This window comes from Haematobia irritans, chromosome 1 (genome assembly GCF_050003625.1).
Source record: "Haematobia irritans isolate KBUSLIRL chromosome 1, ASM5000362v1, whole genome shotgun sequence".
Classification (NCBI taxonomy): domain Eukaryota; kingdom Metazoa; phylum Arthropoda; class Insecta; order Diptera; family Muscidae; genus Haematobia; species Haematobia irritans.
This window is the reverse complement of record NC_134397.1, coordinates 16,643,695-16,663,424: the sequence shown is the minus strand read 5'-3', so window position 1 is coordinate 16,663,424 and position 19,730 is coordinate 16,643,695. Positions and strand designations below refer to the sequence as shown.

General features: G+C 28.9%; 1 protein-coding gene across 1 annotated transcript; it reads right to left on the bottom strand.

Moving 5' to 3' along the window:
• Positions 1 to 1,588: 1,588 nt before the first annotated feature.
• Positions 1,589 to 18,911, bottom strand: HHEX (Hematopoietically expressed homeobox). The gene is made up of 3 exons (XM_075291755.1): positions 18,644 to 18,911; positions 18,347 to 18,580; positions 1,589 to 2,233 (listed from the first exon to the last, which is right to left on the bottom strand). The coding sequence occupies exons 1-3, from the start codon at positions 18,909 to 18,911 to the stop codon at positions 1,734 to 1,736; spliced, it is 1,002 nt and encodes a 333-aa protein (XP_075147870.1). The 3' UTR covers positions 1,589 to 1,733.
• Between the last annotated feature and the right edge of the window lie 819 nt (positions 18,912 to 19,730).

The window sequence follows — 19,730 nt, the reverse complement described above, 5'->3', positions numbered from 1 at the left end:
AAACATATTATGTTTGCAATTTTTTTTATAGAAATAAAATGTTGACAAAAACTTTATTTATTACATTTTCTATAGAAATAAAATTTTCCGAAAGTTTTCTAGAGAAATAAAATGTTGATAAAATTTTCTATATAAATAAAATTTTGCGAAAATTTTCTATAGAAAAAAAATTTCCGAAAATTTTCTAGAGAAATAAAATGTTGAAAGAATTTTCTATATAAATAAAAATTTGCGAAAATCTTCTATAGAAATAAGATTTTGCGAAAATTTCTAATTGAATTTTGAGAAAATTTTCTATAGAAATAAAATTTTGGCAAAATTTTCTATAGAAATAAAATGTTGGCAAAATTCTATAAGAAATTTTCGCAAAATCTTATTTCTATAGAAAATTTTCGCAAAATTTTATTTATATTGAAAATAGAAATAACATTTTTGAGAACATTTTCTGTAGAAATAAAATTTTGACAACATTTTCTATAGAAATAAAATTTTGACAAAATTTTTTATAGAAATAAAATTTTGACAAAATTTTCTATACAAATAAAATTTTGCGAAATTTTTCTATAGAAATAAAAATTTTGCGATTTTTTCTATAAGAAATTTTCGCAAAATCTTATTTCTATAGAAAATTTTCGCAAAATTTTATTTATATTGAAAATAGAAATAACATTTTTGAGAACATTTTCTGTAGAAATAAAATTTTGACAACATTTTCTATAGAAATAAAATTTTGACAAAATTTTTTATAGAAATAAAATTTTGACAAAATATTCTATACAAATAAAATTTTGCGAAATTTTTCTATAGAAATAAAAATTTTGCGATTTTTTCTATAAGAAATTTTCGCAAAATCTTATTTCTATAGAAAATTTTCGCAAAATTTTATTTATATTGAAAATAGAAATAACATTTTTGAGAACATTTTCTGTAGAAATAAAATTTTGACAACATTTTCTATAGAAATAAAATTTTGACAAAATTTTTTATAGAAATAAAATTTTGTCAAAATTTTCTATACAAATAAAATTTTGCGAAATTTTTCTATAGAAATAAAAATTTTGCGAAAAGTTTCTATAGAAATAAAATTTTGAGAAAATTTTCTATAGATATAAAATTTTGCGAAAATTTTGAAAAAAAAATCTATAGAAATAAAATTTTGATAAAAATAATTCTATACGAGTAAAATAAAATTTTCGAAACTTTTTTATAGAAATAAAATTTTGCGAAACTTTTTTATAGAAATACAATTTTGCGAAAATTTTCTATAGAAATAAAATTTTGCGAAAATTTCCTATAGAAATAAAATGTTGTCAAAATGTTCTATAGAAATATAATTTTGAGAAAATTTTCTATAGAAATAAAATTTTGAGATAATTTTCTATTGAAATAAAATTTTGAGATAATTTTCTATTGAAATTTCAACTCTTCAATCATCGGACGCATAGTACGCATTGAGGTATTTATGTAATTCTACCTTAAGAGGATGAGAAATTCATCAGAGATTTAAAGCTTTCTAATTTATTTTGGTTTTTTTTGCTATTTACATTTGTATTTATATTAAGTAAACTAACAATTTTCTTATCTTCTAATAAATGCTGTGCAAAAATACATAGTTCATTGAAACATGAATCTGTAATCACTAAAATATAAACTTAACAAGAGAACAAAAAATAATTATATGTACAATATTTTCCTTCTTTTTTTGGTGAAACCATAGACATAGTCCGCCATTGTTATTCTGATCTTGGTCTATCTTGAACATAAACTTCTTCATCCGTATCCAAATCACTTTCATCATTTTCCGATAGAAATTGACGATCCTCTTCCGTTAATTGGAGATTCGTTTTATTGGACGGTGATATTCCATTGGTTTTCGTTATACTGGATGATGTTGCAGCATTTGCTGATGATTGCTGCTGCTGTTGTTGCATGGTAGCTGTATAATGAGCCGATCGTTTTGCTTGATTGGCTCTACGCCATTTAGCTCGTCGATTTTGAAACCATGTTTTCACTTGACGATCTGTCAATTTCAATTGTATGGCCAAATGTCGTCGTTCCTCTGGCGATAGATATTTCGATGATATAAAACGATTTTCGAGATTTTTAGTCTGTTGAGATGTGAAACGAATTTGGCCACCCTTGCGTTTAACTCCAAAGCCGGACATGTAAAAACCGGGATAACCAGCAGCATTGCAATAGAGTGCCGCGGCGGCTGAGGCTGAGGCGGGAAAGGCTGAAATAAAAAATAAAAATAAATTAGTAAAATTAGAATGAAATGACTGTTGAAGAGATATAAAGAAATTTTACAATGTAATAGTTCGGTCATTCAACAAGACAAGTACAATTAGGTCAAAAGGAAAGCGATAAAGACCAACATTGGTATTATTTTATAAATTTAAACCTTCTCCAACTTTATACTATTACTATGCATAATAATGACTGTGGAAACTTTATAGAACAATCGCCAATCCCTTACAAAACTCCGTAGTTAAGAAATCAATCCAATCACGCAAAAAATCTCATGTTTGGGGAAAATATCCCTGTTCTGGTAACCGTGCTATTGCGACCTACAATTTTTTCGTTTCGTAGAAACCAGAAAAAAATTTAGCAAATTTTTTTATAGAAATAAAATTTTGACAACATTTTCTATAGAAATAAACTATGACAACATTTTCTATAAAAATAAAATTTTGACAACATTTTCTATAAAAATAAAATTTTGACAAAATTTTATATAGAAAAAAATCTATAAAAAAAAATTATCTATAGAAATAAAATTTTCACAAAACTTTTCTATAGAAATACAACTTTCACAAAAATTTTCTATAAAATTTAGACAAAAATATTCTATAGAAATAAAATGTTGACAATTTTTTTTTGACACAATATTCTATAGAAATAAAATGTTGACAAAATTTTCTATAGAAATAAAATTTTGCTATATAAATGACAAAATTTTCTATAAAAAAATTTTCTATAAAAATAAACTTTTGACAACATTTTCTATAAAAATAAAATTTTGACAAAATTTTCTATATAAAATAACATTTTGACAAAATTTTATATAGAAAAAAAATTATCTTTAGAAATAAAATTTTCACAAAACTTTTCTATAGAAATACAACTTTCACAAAAATTTTCTATAAAATTTAGACAAAAATATTCTATAGAAATAAAATGTTGACAATTTTTTTTTGACAAAATTTTCTATAGAACTAAAATGTTGACAAAATTTTCTATAGAAATAAAATATTGCTATATAAATGACAAAATTTTCTATAAAAAAATTTTCTATAAAAATAAACTTTTGACAACATTTTCTATAAAAATAAAATTTTGACAAAATTGTATATAAAACAAAAAAAAAAAAAATATCTATAGAAATAAAATTTTCACAAAACTTTTCTATAGGAATACAACTTTCACAAAAATTTTCTATAAAATTTAGACAAAAATATTCTATAGAAATAAAATGTTGACAATTTTTTTTTTTTTTTGACAAAATTTTCTATAGAAATAAAATGTTGACAAAATTTTCTATAGAAATAAAATTTTGCTATATAAATGACAAAATTTTCTATAAAAAATTTTCTATAAAAATAAACTTTTGACAACATTTTCTATAAAAATAAAATTTTGACAAAATTTTCTATATAAAATAACATTTTGACAAAATTTTATATAGAACAAAAATTATCTATAGAAATAAAATTTTCACAAAACTTTTCTATAGAAATACAACTTTCACAAAAATTTTCTATAAAATTTAGACAAAAATATTCTATAGAAATAAAATTTTGCAAAAATTTTGCTATATAAATGACAATTTATATAGCAAATATATAAAATTTTCTATAAAAATAAACTTTTGACAACATTTTCCATAAAATTTTGACAAAATTTTCTATAGAAATAAAATTTTGTGAAAATTTTCTATAGAAATAAAATTTTGACAACATTTTTTATAGAAATAAAATTTTTACAAAATTTGCTATAGAAATTTATTTCAAAAATGTTCTATAGAAATAAATTGATTTCGAAAATTTTCTATAGAAATAAAATTTTGACAAAATTTGCTATAGAAATAAAATTTTCTTTAAATTAAATATTTTAATTTTCGTGTTAGGTCAAAGTCCCAAGGTGAGTAAGTTCTCCTTTGTTTGTAGAAGTAATAACTTTCCCTTTTTGGCGCAAGCTAAAATCGCAAAAACATTTAAAATTTTACACATTTACAATCCATGGAATATTTAAACAGATTTTTTATCTTTATATTTGGTAAAAATTTCTTCAAATTTTGTTAGATTGTTTTTGATACGTTTGGCACCAGTGCTTCCAACTGGCAATACATACTATCTGTAGTACCGACTCCCACTACGAGAATAAATTAAAAATATAAGAGTTTGGCAAATTCATACGCATTAGCCAGAAATTACTAATTTATTTTTTTTTTACCATGTTTTAGTGAAAATCCGGTAAAAAATTATACTACGAATAAAAGCAATTTTCATTTAGTTTGGTCACTATTTGTAATATGGAGTTTCACTGAGAAAATATAACTTATTAAGAGTTTTCTTTTCTGAAGAAGCAATTTTAGACAGGCGATGTTTCTTTTGAGGGAAATAAATTTTCATTAAAAGCAAACAAAAAAGATTATTAGAGACAATCGTTGCATTGTCTGTTATATACTTGAGTTTATGTGTTCTTAAAGAAAACACTTTTGTGATAAGAGGGAATTTCCTTTGTCTTAAATTTCGTTCCGGATAAACGTAATTTTCTTTTGGTTGTGCATTTCTAAGTTTTATAGAAATAAACATTGTACACTGTTCACACTATAGTCATATTTTTGCTTCACTGATATTTGAAAATCGCGAAATTTAAAATATGAAAAATGTGTTACGCTACATGACGTTTTAACTTTTACATGTAACCATCTCTAAAATCTTAATACAACTGACAACAGTGATGACTAAATTCATTTGTAGTCTCTTACGAACATATATATGAAGGAATCAATACTAAAATAGACAACGATGTGGCAGCCAAGCACATGTATATGCCACCACCACTATTATATATAATTTTATAATGGAGTAATACTTCATGCTGATTGGTTAGCTTACATTGTATAGCTTGAATCCATCTATAGCAAGCAACAGAAAGAGATAGAGCACAATAATAACATTGAGAGGTAATAATAAAAACATATACGCCTCTTTGGTGAACACTATGGGCAATATTCTATTTCGAATGGTAATAGAAATGAATAACGGTTCTTACTCACATCAATTACACATTTATTCGCAGAGTTATACACACCCACACATAAACATACTGTTTTGCTTCTAAATGCCAATAACAAAAAGAATTCTCTTGAACAATATTGTTGCCATTATTAATTAGAATAATAACTGGAAATTTTACTTGCAAAGGGCACATGACTTCTAAATATATAAATATGAATACTTATATAAATATATATTGATAATTTTAGCAATCAATTTTGCTACTAAATAATCAATTAAATTATAAATGCACTTTACCTTCACCATCTACATACATACATACATTCTCACATAGTATATCTATCTACCCGTGTATAATAAATGAGCATACGTAAAAAAAAAGATTACCGATATGAATTGATTTGTTATTCATACGCTAATAGAATGCATGAAAAAAACAACAACTCAGAACAAATTATGAATACGTTCGAAAAACGTTATTAACAGTTATTCGTTTTGAGTGCTATCACCCCCAAAAAAATATTCGATGATAACAGCAGTTATAGCAGCAGGATAGGCAATTGTTATTGGTGCTGTCTTCAAAACGACAAAATAATTATCAAATTAAATTTAAAATAATTTAGGCTATTAGTGAATTGATAAAAGTGTGTGTATTAATATTTTATTTCTGGTTTTACGTCGAAATTATTATACCCTACATTGATGATTGGGACCATCGTTCTCTCCTGCACTGACCTAATATGAAAGATTATGCAACTTTAATTTTAGGATACACAATTTACACAATATTAAGGACACATTTCTTGAAAATAAATAAGTTTTAATTATTAAATTCCAAAAATGTTTCTCTTGAAATTGGGTCTTATGTCTTTGAAGTAAGGCAATATTTCCTTAAAGTAAAAAAGAACATTATTCATTTCACGAAATAATCTTTAAATTAGCTGAAATATTGAATCTTTGGATTAAATTCAAACAAACAATTGGTTCAAATTGGTTGAAAAAGTGAGTTTGGACTAAGCCAATGAAGGTCCAAAAAGCGCAAGAGCTCACCGATGCACATAAAACGTTAGACTGGATAGAGCCAAGCAGTTGCTTCGTTTGCACAAAAGTGATCAGTTACCGAATTTGGCTTTCTCCATTCCAAATTTAGCAGTTTGTGAAAAACAAAATGATCAGGTCAGTTGAAAATTTAGACCTTCGATTGGTCACCAGAACTAAAGAGCCGACGAAGGTAATGATGTGGGCTGTCGTAACGGACGATGGTCGCTCCCTGTTCGTATTCATCGATCGTGGGGTCAAAAGGGAGAATGTTCTAAAGACAGTAGGTAGAGTAGGACTCAGTACGCGTCAAGTAAGAATGGCATAAAGCGGAGGTTCCTCACTTCATTTCTTCGACACAATGGCCATCAATCAGATCTCAAACAGTTTGACAATTTTCTCAAAAAATTATTTACACTGAAAAAACAGTGAACCCACCAGGAAGAAAAATTTCGGTTAATTTTAGAAAATTTTGAATATTTTTAGAAAAGTTTAACTAAACGCTGGCATCACGCCCATGTCACTAAAATAAGTAAATATTTTTCGACAAATTCAAGAAAATTTATTTTTTTTCCTCGGTTTTAGTTAATTTAACTAACGTACGCAAAAAATTATTAGAGTAAAGGAAACTTTCTCCAAACATAATAACTCCATGAACTAAAATAAAGTTAAATTGGCTTTAGTGAAATAGAGAGTTCACTTTTTTGTATATGAGTGTATATAGAAAATTTTGTCAAAATTTTATTTCTGTAGAAAACTTTGTCAAAATTTTATTTCTATGAACAATTTTGTCAAAATTTTATTACTTAGAAAAATTTATCCAAATTTATTATTTTTATAGATTTTTTTTCAAAATTTTATTTCAACTGAAAATTTTGCCAAAATTGTATTTCTATAGAAAATTTTGCAAGAATTTTATTTCTATAGAAAATTTTGCAAAAATTTTATTTCTATAGCAAATTTTGTCAAAATTTTTATTTCTATAGAAAACTTTCTCAACATTTTATTTCTATGGAAAATTTTATTTCTATAAAAAATGTTGTCAAAATTTTATTTTTATAGAAATTTTCTCAAAATTTCATTTCTACAGAAAATTTTCTCAACATTTTATTTCTAAAGAAAATTTTGTCAAAATTTTATTTGTATGGAAAATTTTTTCAAAGTTTTATTTCTATAGATAATTTTGTCTAAATTTTATTTCTATAGAAATTTTGCAAAATTTTATTTCTATAGAAAATTTTGTAAACATTTTATTTCTATAGAAAATTTTGTCAAAATTTTATTTTTATAGAAAATTTTGTCAACATTTTATTTCTATAGAAAATTTTCTCAAAATTTTATTTCTATAGAAAATTTTCTCAAAATTTTATTTCTTCAGAAAATTTTGTCAAAATTTTATTTCCATAAAAAATTCCTATAGAAAATGTTATTTCTATAAAAAAATTTGTCAAAATTTTATTTTTATAGAAATATTTTCAATATTTTATTTCTATAGATAATTTTGTCTAAGTTTTAGTTTTATAGAAATTTTGCCAAAATTTTATTTCTGTAGACAATGTTGTCAACATTTTATTTCTGTAGAAAATTTTGTCAAAATTTTATTTTTATAGAAAATTTTCTCAAATTTTATATCTTAGAAATTTTGCTCAAAGGTTATATCTTAGAAAATTTTCTCTATAGAAAATGTTGTCAAAATTTTTATTTCTGTAGAAAATTTTGTCAAAATTTTATTTCTATAGAAAATTTTGCAAGAATTTTATTTCTATAGAAAATTTTGCAAAAATTTTATTTCTATAGAGAATTTTGTCAAAATTTTTATTCCTAGAAAATTTTGCCAAAATTTTATTTCTATAGCAAATTTTGCAAGAATTTTATTTCTATAGAAAATTTTGCAAAAATTTTATTTCTATAGAAATTTTTGTCAAAATTTTTATTCCTATAGAAAATTTTCTCAACATTTTATTTCTATAGAAAATTTTATTTCAATAAAAAATTTTTTCAAAATTTTAGATTTTATAGAAATATTTTCAAAATTTTATTTCTATAGAAAATTTTCTCATAATATAATTTCTATAGAAAATTTTGTTAAATTTTCATTTCTTATAGAAAATTTTCTCAAAATTTTATTCCTATAGAAAATTTTCTCAAAATTTCATTTCTACAGAAAATTTTCTCAACATTTTATTTCTAAAGAAAATTTTGTCAAAATTTTATTTGTATGGAAAATTTTTTCAAAGTTTTATTTCTATAGATAATTTTGTCTAAATTTTATTTCTATAGAAATTTTGCAAAATTTTATTTCTATAGAAAATTTTGTAAACATTTTATTTCTATAGAAAATTTTGTCAAAATTTTATTTTTATAGAAAATTTTGTCAAAATTTTATTTCTATAGAAAATTTTTTCAAAATTTTATTTCTATAGAAAATTTTTCAAAATTTTATTTCTTCAGAAAATTTTCTCAAAATTTTATTTCTTCAGAAAATTTTGTCTAAATTTTATTTCCATAAAAAATTCCTATAGAAAATGTTATTTCTATAAAAAATTTTGTCAAAATTTTATTTTTATGGAAATATTTTCAATATTTTATTTCTATAGATAATTTTGTCTAAATTTTATTTTTATAGAAATTTTGCCAAAATTTTATTTCTGTAGACAATTTTGTCAACATTTTATTTCTGTAGAAAATTTTGTCAAAATTTTATTTTTATAGAAAATTTTCTCAAATTTTATATCTCAGAAAATTTGCTCAAATGTTATATTTTAGAAAATTTTCTATATAGAAAATGTTGTCAAAATTTTTATTTCTGTAGAAAATTTTGTCAAAATTTTATTTCTATAGAAAATTTTGCAAGAATTTTATTTCTATAGAAAATTTTGCAAAAATTTTATTTCTGTAGACAATTTTTTCAACATTTTATTTCTACAGAAAATTAGCGAAGTACTTCTTAGTTTCAAAGGACTATTTTGCAAAATCTAACAAAACATCAAAAGTTCTACCAATTTACCAAACAGTAAAAAATCTAAACTTTTTGGTAGAATTCTACATGTGGCAAAATCTTAACTGATTCGAAAATTTAATGTTATTCCGGAATGTTTTGTTTTGGAAAAAAAAATTAAAAAAAAAAAAACAAAAAAAACATGTGGCGATTTACTTTGTTGCATTACATGTCTACCACCCTGTAAATTTGGGGACCATACATAGATTGATACGAAGATATATGAGCTTCATCAGTACAAAAAGCTTCATGATATTAACGATGATATTTGTCATTCAAATTAAGCCAAAAGAAAAATTTTATAAATACAATGAAACTGGACTGAATATTCTAAATGAGCCCGACAATAAATCGGGCTGCCACTTTAACCTATACTAATGATTTTTCTATTAAATATCGAAACCTTCCATACTATTAATGAACATTTTCATTTTCTTCATGAAATTCTTTTGTTATGATAATGAAAGGTTTCGTTGCCTCAATCATAATGACAGTTTCATTATTGTGTGTATCAGTTTTTAACCTAACCTTACCATAATGCTCAGAGTATGTGTTAAAGAAAGCATTAGGAGACAGATAAGTGATGTCCTTGTTTTATATAAAATCCCCTGGAAGTTGAGAATTGACGTAATTGCTTTACATTTTTGTTATTATGGGGCTTTACAAAATCGGTATGTAAGGCATACCGATTTTGGATGGTTGTAAGATTTATGGATATAAAAAATGGATTGAAGGTGGGCTTACGAAAGCCCAGATAGATACAGTTTTTTCAGCTTTAACTAAATCGAATGTTTTACAACTTAAATGACAAACCTTGCGATGGGTGTACAAAATGTAAAAAGGTAAAATTTACGTATTGCCCGATCTTATCTTCATTCCCCATAATTCCCTTTCATAGAAACATTGAAATGTCTCATACGTATTTATATTGGTAATGTTATTGATTTAGCTTTATAACTTTTGTTGTTGTTGTTTTTGATTTTTTTATCACCTCGCATTAATAATGGACATAACTCACGTCTATTAATCGCTGTTAATAGCATTTTTGGGGTATTTTATATGTTGGACATGATAACATCCAGCTAACTCACTTCACTCACTCACTTCTCTCAGAGCAACAACAATAACTAAACACCGAGACACCCCCTCTTCTAATAAATGTGATCGTTTGCTCTTTAATCGAGTAATCATAGTATCCCCATTGTCAATTCTCATAGCCGCCAACAGGTAAATGCTGAATGTGTTCTAGATTAACAGTAGTAGCCCGTAACACCCTGAAGGGAGTTCATTTTTGTTTTTGTTTGATTTACTCTTCAATAAAATACACAAAAGTACACAACGAACACCAAACATCATCTAATGAAAGAGATGGTAAAAAAAACACAGTGCTGTGCATTGCTTTCAATTATGTTTATTTTGTGTTATGCATTGGCGCCAACACTTGATTTCGTATAGATACATGTTTGTTTACATGGTTCAAATTTCTGATTATCAAATCAGAAATCATGGTGGCTACTGTGACGTGTTTACATTTTGTATGAAGTATTCCCGAATTATTAAAAGTGGAAATAGGTCAGCATAGAGTTAATGAGTTTAATGGGGGATATTCTTTTTTTTTTTGAAAATCAATAATTGTGATTGTTTTTCATGGAGATTATGTGTTTCGCAACTTTATAAGGGATTCCTATCAAGTATTGGCATCCTTAAAATAACTAATGGCGATTTCGTTTAGGGAAAAAAAGTGCAATACTCTCGAAATTGATTACAAAATGTATAGGACACTATCATAGATTTTGGATCATTTATCCCTCACAATATTATGCATTAACAATAAATTTCAAATGATGTTTTTTTGCGAAACAAAAACGCATATCAAATCAAATAGAAGCAAGGCATGATGGGGAAATGAAGCTGACCCATTTTTGTCGATGGCATCTGACACTCAGTTTTTGCCATTGGCGGCTTAACAGCAGAACCGGTCAATTGTACATTGTCGGTTAACTGTAAACTCCAACTTGGGACTCAAGTACAAGCGCGAATGTTAGGACTATTATGCTTTGTTTCAAGTAAAACAGTCCTTAAAATAAAGTGTTGAAAAAACCTCCTATTTATTAAAGCTTTTTTGCTTTGTAGTCAAGATGCAAAAAGATGATCTCATTAATTTTGAAAAAAATTTTTCAGTTGACCTTAGTCAAATAAAAATTTCTTTCATTTTAGGATACCCAATTTTAAGTCGCGTCACTTAACTACACCGAAAGAGTTCTCTTCGTTAATTTTACGAAGAATTCTTCATTAACTATTCTTCCTGAATTCTTCATTAAAATAACGAAATTTTCATTAATTTTCTTAAATTTTACGAAGAACATTTTACGAATATACGAAACTTCTACGAAACATTCTACATTAACTTTTCTTCGTAAAAAGTTCGTACTTTTAACGAAACTTTCTTCATATTTCATGAATTTTGTGAAGAAGTTTTTACGAATAGTTTACGAAACATTCTGCGTTAAAATTTCTTCATAAAAAGTACGAAACATTTCAGTTTCATTGAAGTTGTAAAATTTCCGTTCGCGGCATTAAATTGTCTTTTATAATGTGCTTGAGTGTATTCCTTTATTCTATTTTTTATGCAACTCTATGCTACTTCTCATTTGGGTGATAGCGCGCTATGAATGAAAGTGAAGCAATAAAACTAAAAATTATTCAAAAACTTAAGATGTAAAGTAGTGATGTCATTTTTCACACTTGCAACTACAACCAAATGCACTTTCGACTATACATTTTTTTTCTAATAGTTCGAACATTTTTTAGAAAAAAGTACGAAAGTTTTTCATAAAAAGTACGAACATTTTTCATAAAAACTACGAATATTTTTCATAAAAAGTACGAAACATTTTCATAAAAAGAACGAAATTGTTTCATAAAAAGTACGAAGATTTTTCATAAAAAGTACGAAGATTCTTCATAAAAAGTACGAATTTTTTTCTTACAAACTACGAAAATTTTGGAAGAACTTTTCTTCGTAAAAAGTACGAAATATTTCGTACTTTTAATGAAAAGTTTCTTTGGTTGTAAAACAATGACAAATTTCGTACTTTTAACGAAATTTTTCGTTCTTTTTACGAAGAAAATTCTTTCGGTGTACACTCAAAAAAAAAAGTGAACTTTCTAATTCACTAAAGCCAATTTAACTCTATTTTAATTCATGGAATTATTGGGTTTGGAGAAAGTTTATTTTACCCTATTAATTGTTTGTGTACGTTAATTAAATGAACTAAACAACGGGAAAAAATTATACATAAGTTAAGCATAAAGATTTACTAAATTCGTATTTATCACAAAATAATTCATTATTTATTTAAATTTGTAAATTTTACTAAAAATGTGTCCATCATGAACTTCGTATGTCACTAAAGACATTCTTGCAATTTTGAACTCCAATTTTTTTCTTCAAACTACAAAAAAAAAACTTATCTATATATATAAAATTCAATCTATGTTTGTTTATTTGTTTGTTTGTTTGTATGTTCCGAGTTGGCTCCGAAACGGCTGAACCGATTTACTTGAAACTTTCAGAGATCATAGGGGGCGTCCATGTGGTGAAAATAGGGTACCTCATTTTTTGACACCTGGTCGCGGAGGGGGGCCTCCCCTTTGTCGGACTTTTTGAAAATTGGACCAAAGTTGACCAATTTGCTTGAAATTTTCATTGAAGGTTGGGGTTGGCATCCACACAAAGATACGCTACTTTATATTTCGATATTTTGTGGCGGAGGGGGACCTCCTCTTTGTTCGACTTTTTTTAAGTACAGTGAAAAAACTAAAATTCTCTAAATTATCTGAGATTTACAGAGAACATGCAGTGAGGTTATGGAATTAATATGGGGTACTTGATGATTGCCCTACTTTTTGAAACTTGGAAAAAAATTATGCGACTTGCTTGAAATTTTCATTGAATGTTGGGGTTGGCATCTAGACAAAAATCCGCTACATTATTTTTCGATATTTCGTCGGGGAGGGGGACCACCCCTTTGCCCCGGTGTTTTTTGAAAGTACAGTGAAAACAAAACTAAACTCCCCCGACTGAAATTTTACGGAAAAAATGGGTGAGGTTATGAAATTTATATCAGGTTCCTGATTTTTTAATAAAAATAAAAGGGCATAGGGAGACATCCGCTTCTCTTAAGTACATACAGAGAAACAATTAAACTTTACCGAGTTACTTGAAATTTGCAGAGGACTGGGGAGAGGTTACGATATTTATAGTTGATACCTGATTTTGTGATATTTGGACGGAAGAGAGGCCGCCCCTTTAGGCCTATAATTTGCTTGACATTTTCTGGGACGTTTACAAAAGATACGCTACATCACTTTTCGGAATTTGGTCGGGGAGGAGGTCCTCCTCTAAAACTGCAAAAAAAAAACAAAAATTCTTAAGTTTTCTTGAAATTGGCAAAGGCAGTGGGGGAAGGTTATGAAGAGGCAACCTTCCTTGCCCCACACTTGAAAGAAAGTTTTGAAGAATTTTCAGGGAAGGTTAGGGGTGCTATTCACTACGGTGTTTGTCGATATTGTATCGGGGAAAGTGACGTCCCTTTAAAACAATAGAGCAAAATTTAAACATCTCCGATCTACTTGAAATTTACAGGGAACGTGGGAGGAGGTGATTAAATTTATACATGATTTTTAAATTAGTATATGATTTTTCGATATCTGGTCGGGGAAGGGGAAATTTGAAATAAGCTTTGTCGATTTACTTCGATAGAATTTATAGGGACCATTGAGTAGCTGTGAAATTAATATGGGGTACGCGATAGTCCGATATCAGGTCGGAGTGGAGCGAAGGTGGGGAGAGGGTTCCCTTTTGTCGGTTTTTTTTTCTTAAATTGAAACTATAGGGTTATCCGTTAATGGGAACTCGGTACATAATTTTATGATTTTTGCGCAGGCTTCTGCTAGACTCCTTTTTAGTAAAGAACTTAAATTTACATGAAATTGGCAGCCAACGTAGAGGGTGCATCATTTTCCAAGATTTTAGCAAATGTTAATGTGGTAAAATTTTTTACTACTTTTGCTTTTTCCGATTTATTGGATAGGAAACAGTTATTCTTTGTATGTTATTATAATATAGTGCTTAATTTTCAGATATGTTGAGGAGAAGGATACCTTTCCTTGACAAACCACACTTATGGGATGGGAAACAGTTATTCTTTGTATGTTATTATAATATAGTGCTTAATTTTCAGATATGTTGAGGAGAATGATACCTTTCCTTGACAAACCACACTTAAAATTCACAAGATATATAGAAGATTATCCAACTACTTGAATACAGAACATTATTTTAAAAATTTGGAGGAAAGGGTACACCCTCTCCCCGACATTTTCTAAGACGAACCGTTTTACATATGCATATCCGCCGTATTTGTATTCAAAATTTTCTAAAAATATACAAAATTTTCTAAAAGTATTCAAAATTTTCTAAAAGTATTCAAAATTTTCTAAAAAAAAGTTTTCTTCCTGATGGGTTCACTGTTTTTTCAGTGTATAAAGGCAAAACGACTTCATCAAAAAGTTTATTGACTTTTAGACAAGGAAAAAAAGCTTTATATCAGAGAAATGCGTCTTCTATGCTAAGCAAAATTCCGATTCACATTTTATGGACATGAAATCTTTGGCCTCACGACAAAATTTTTTTCAGTGTAGTACTGAATTCCCAGCAAAAAGAACGTCGCCAAAAAAAGTAGTGAAAATTTTCTTTTTGGATTTGGAAGTTGTGCAAAGTTGGCGCAGAAGAGATGGGCTTGCCATAGGACGGATGTCCATCATATCAAGAACCGTTGCACTAATTTTCCATCACTTCTTAAGGCGCGATCCGTATCTTATGGGATCACAATGGACTGAATAGTCTAAGTGAGCCTAAAACAGTAGGCTGCCACTATACCTAATCTAACCTAAAGTCAATCTTAATCTCCAAACTGCACCAGGCCTAAAAGTTTAACGGGTTGAGATCCGGACAATTTTGTGGTCCTTGTGTGGTAGAAATGAACCTAATTTTTAAGCCAATTTGGCAGAATGCGATAGTGTTGAGTCCTGTTGCAATGGTCATCGTCAGCGGCCGAATGTCTTTAGGAAAGTTTCCCGATGATATTCGGCATTTATTTTGACTCCACGGTCGATGAATACGAGCTCGAAGGGATCATCGACCATTACCGTCGGCAGTGCTTGAGTTCTGGTGGCCAATCGAATGTGTACATTTTCTGCTGACCTCTTTGGCAAGGGAGCCGAGCCACCGTGGTGCAATAGTTAACATGCCCGTCTTGCATACGCAGGGTCGTGGATTCAAACCCAGTTTCGACCAAACACCAAAAAGCTTTTCACCGTTGGTTTATTCCCTCTCAGTAATGCTGGTGATACTTCTGAGTGTTTCATAGCTTCTCTAAGTGGTTTCACTGGAATGTGGAACGTTGTTCGGACTCGGCTATAAAAAGAAGGTCCCTTGTCATTGAGCTTAACTTAAAATCGGGAAGCACTCAGTTATAAGAGAGAAGTTCACCGCTGTGGTATAACAATGGACTGAATAGTCTAAGTGAATCTAAAATATCGGGCTGCCACTAACGGTGAACGCAGTGGACGCCCGAAAGTGGTGGTTACCGACGAAAACATCAAAAAATCCACAAAATGATTTTGAATGACCGTAAAATGAAGTTGATCGAGATAGCAGAGGCCTTAAAGATATCAAAGGAACGTGTTGGTCATATCATTCATCAATATTTGGATATGCGGAAGCTCTGTGCAAAATGGGTGCCGCGCGAGCTCAAAAACAACAACGTGTTGATGGTTCTGAGCGGTGTTTACAGCTGTCAACTCGTAATACACCCGAGTTTTTCCGTCGATATGTGACAATGGATGAAACATGGCTCCCTCACTACACTCCTGAGTCCAATCGACAGTCGGCTGAGTGGACAGCGACCGGTGAACCGTCTCCGAAGCGTGGAAAGACTCAAAAGTCCGCTGGCAAAGTAGTGGCCTCTGTTTTTTGGAATGCGCATGGAATAATTTTTATCGATTATCTTGAGAAGGGAAAAACCATCAAAAGTGACTATTATATGACGTTATTGGAGCGTTTGAAGGTCGAAATCGCGGCAAAACGGCCCGATATGAAGAAGAAAAAAAGTGTTGTTCCACCAAGATAACGCACGGTGCCACAAGTCATTGAGAACGATGGCAAAAATTCATGAATTTGGCTTCGAATTGCTTCCCCACCCACGGTATTCTCCAGATCTGGCTCCAGCGACTTTTTCTTGTTCTCAGACCTCAAAAGGATGCTCGCAGGGATGCAATGAAGAGGTGATCGCCGAAACTGAGGCCTATTTTGAGGCAAAACCGAAGGAGTACTACCAAAATGGTATCAAAAAATTGGAAGGTCGTTATAATCGTTGTATCGCTCTTGAAGGGAACTATGTTGAATAATAAAAACGAATTTTGACAAAAAAATGTGTTTTTGTTTGTTAGACCGGAGACTTATCAGCCAACCTGTTATACCTAAACTTTGGCAAGTAAATCCAATCAATTTGTTTGTTCACAAACGGCTAAATCTGGAATGGCTTCTGATCGGAGAAAATCATTCAATTCGGTAACTGGCAACTTTTGTGTAAGCGAAGCAAATCCTTTGGATCTTTCCACTTGAACTAATTTTTTTGCTTTGGTGAGCTCTTGTCTCTTTTCTAATCTTCAATAGCTTTGTGCAATCTCATTTTTCAATATGTCTTCTATCCGTTTTGGCGATATGTTCAGTTCATGAGAAAGTTTTCTAGCACTGCATCGTGGATTTCGATTAAATCTGGCCCTTCACTTTTCGGTTTATTTTTGGTGTTGCTACTGTTTGTTTTTTTCGTCCACTTTTTAGGCGCGATGCAACACTGCCAGTATCACGGTAATGAGTAACGTTACGAGAAACATACGAATTATTCACCTTTAAATGCTGGAGATCTCTAACGATAGCCACTTGTGGTTATCCAGCCAAATATAAAGTAACCACACTATCACGCTTGAATTTCAACACGAATAACTTTATGTCCGAATGCAATAGATCAAATTGCTTTTTTAATCTTGTAAACAATAAGATAAACTGCCACTTGAATAAATCTGTCAGCTGTCACACGAGTTGTTTAGTATATAGTAGTATATTACTAGCAATCCTTATGACAGCAAAATTTCCCTAAAAGCTTTGTAACATTAACGAAATTTTTCATTAATTTTGGATCAATGAAATATTTTTGATAAATAAAAAACGAACAATTTCCTACTATTAATGAACGTCTCAATAAAATTTTCCTCCTACGAACAATGCAAACACAGAAAAAAAATCACGAAAATTTTTTCAATTAAAATTTTAATTGAGTTTTAAGAAATATTCAATTAACAATTTAATTGATTCAAAAAATGTTTTAATTGAAACAAAAATCAATCACAAAAATAAATAGTATCAATTAATTTTTTTATTGGATCACTTAATTTTTTAATTGACTTTCAATTAATGTTTTTAATTGATACTATCATTTCTGTGATTGAAGACATTTCAATTAAAAATTTAATTGAATCGGATTTTTTTTTTGTGAACAACCGAAATTTCTTAATGGGGCCTTAGAAAAAAATTGTTTTTTTTTTATTCAACAAATTTTTCAATTGAAACAAAAATTAATTGTATCAATTAATTTTTTTTATTGGGCCAATTAATTTTTTAATTGACCTTCACTTAATGTTTCTAATTGATACTATCATCTCTATGATTGAAGACATTTCAATTAAAAATTTAATTGAATCAGAAAAAAAATTTTTTTGTGCGAACAACCGAAATTTCTTAATGGGGCCTTAGAATTTTTTTTTTTTTGAATATGATACAACCTTCCATATTCTCTAATGGCATGCGGTTTTTATTGTAACTTTTCATAATCAGAATGATGACGCACTGACGACTCTATTTGGGCATATTAATAACGGCTTTTATTTTATCAAATATGATCTGGTATTTCCCCAGCTATTGCAAATATTCGCAATGACTCACCTTCACAATCCATAAATTGACCGTAGGGTTCACAATATACCGACGGCGTTGTAGAACCACGAACACCACTGGCAGCAGCATTGGCCAGCATTGCCGCCTGAAAATGAGGCATAAGAAATGCTGAACTTTTTTGCAGATTCAAAACTTGCTGATAGAACAATGAGGCGGCAGGATCGTAGAGATGATCGAAATGTAAATTTGTTGTGGCGGCCGTCGGTGAAGATAATGCCGACGCTGCCGTCGATCCAGGATGTGGTGTCAATAACTGAGTTTGTAAATGTGGCAACATTGTACTACTAAGTGCTGTTGAATCGGGATTTTTTAAGATGAGATTTTTAAAGGCTGTGTACTGTTCAATGTCGGGTGTTTGTGATACACTTGAAGAGGTCACCATAGTATCCGCATTCGATGAGGAGGAAGGTGAATTCAATGATTTTGTTGCAACTTTCAAAGGAGATAATTCGTGATGGACAAATCTATTGGACGGCGTTTTACGTTCCGATTTTTGTTCTAAAATATTTTCTATTGAAAATGAGGATTTATTCGTTGATTTGTTATTATCCATTTGGCAAAGGAAAACTATGATGATGATTATGATGATCACGGTGAGCGAAAGTTAAATTTCCGTTTCTTTTATTATTTACTAAGTTAGTTTTACTACACTGCTAACGCGTCTTACCAAACGCTTGTATGGTCTAATTGATACTAAATTTTGAGATTTCTTTCTAATAATGAAATTATTATTGTTTTTTTATTTTTACACTTAATCAAATCAAAATAGAATGTTTGCAGGTAATTGATATCTTTATTAATGGCATTATGAAGTAGTATGTAGTAGTTGATATACCTATACCGACCCCACTCTCTCTCTCCCTCTTCTATGCTCCCTCTTATGTCCAGCCATACCTAGGAGTATTGAGGGGAGAGAAACGTTTAGGGTTTTTTTTCGGTGGTTATTGAATTGATAAGGCGATGTATCGTTCATGATTAACCCCTTTTGGGAATACCACATTTATTGTGGAACGTTTGATATTTTAATACTTGACATCATAAATAAATAATATGACATGGGATTTTTATTTTGAATTATTTTTATTTTGTCTTGAAGCCGTGAAACCATCTTTTTCGGTTTTGTTAAAAAGAATTTTTATTTTTGAATTAAATTAAAGGAAAATTGTTGAGAATATGTTTTTTTGTTTCCTATTAAAATAACTAAAATTGTTGAATAAATCCCAGGAAATGGCGGCCAACACATTTTCGGCCGATGCACTTTGGGACCAATGTCAAGTTTTTGACGCATTAAATGGAAGCACGAACAACTTCGGACATATACCCAGAGAAGGAATACGGTCACCCACAAAATATTTCAAGAGCATATTGTTAA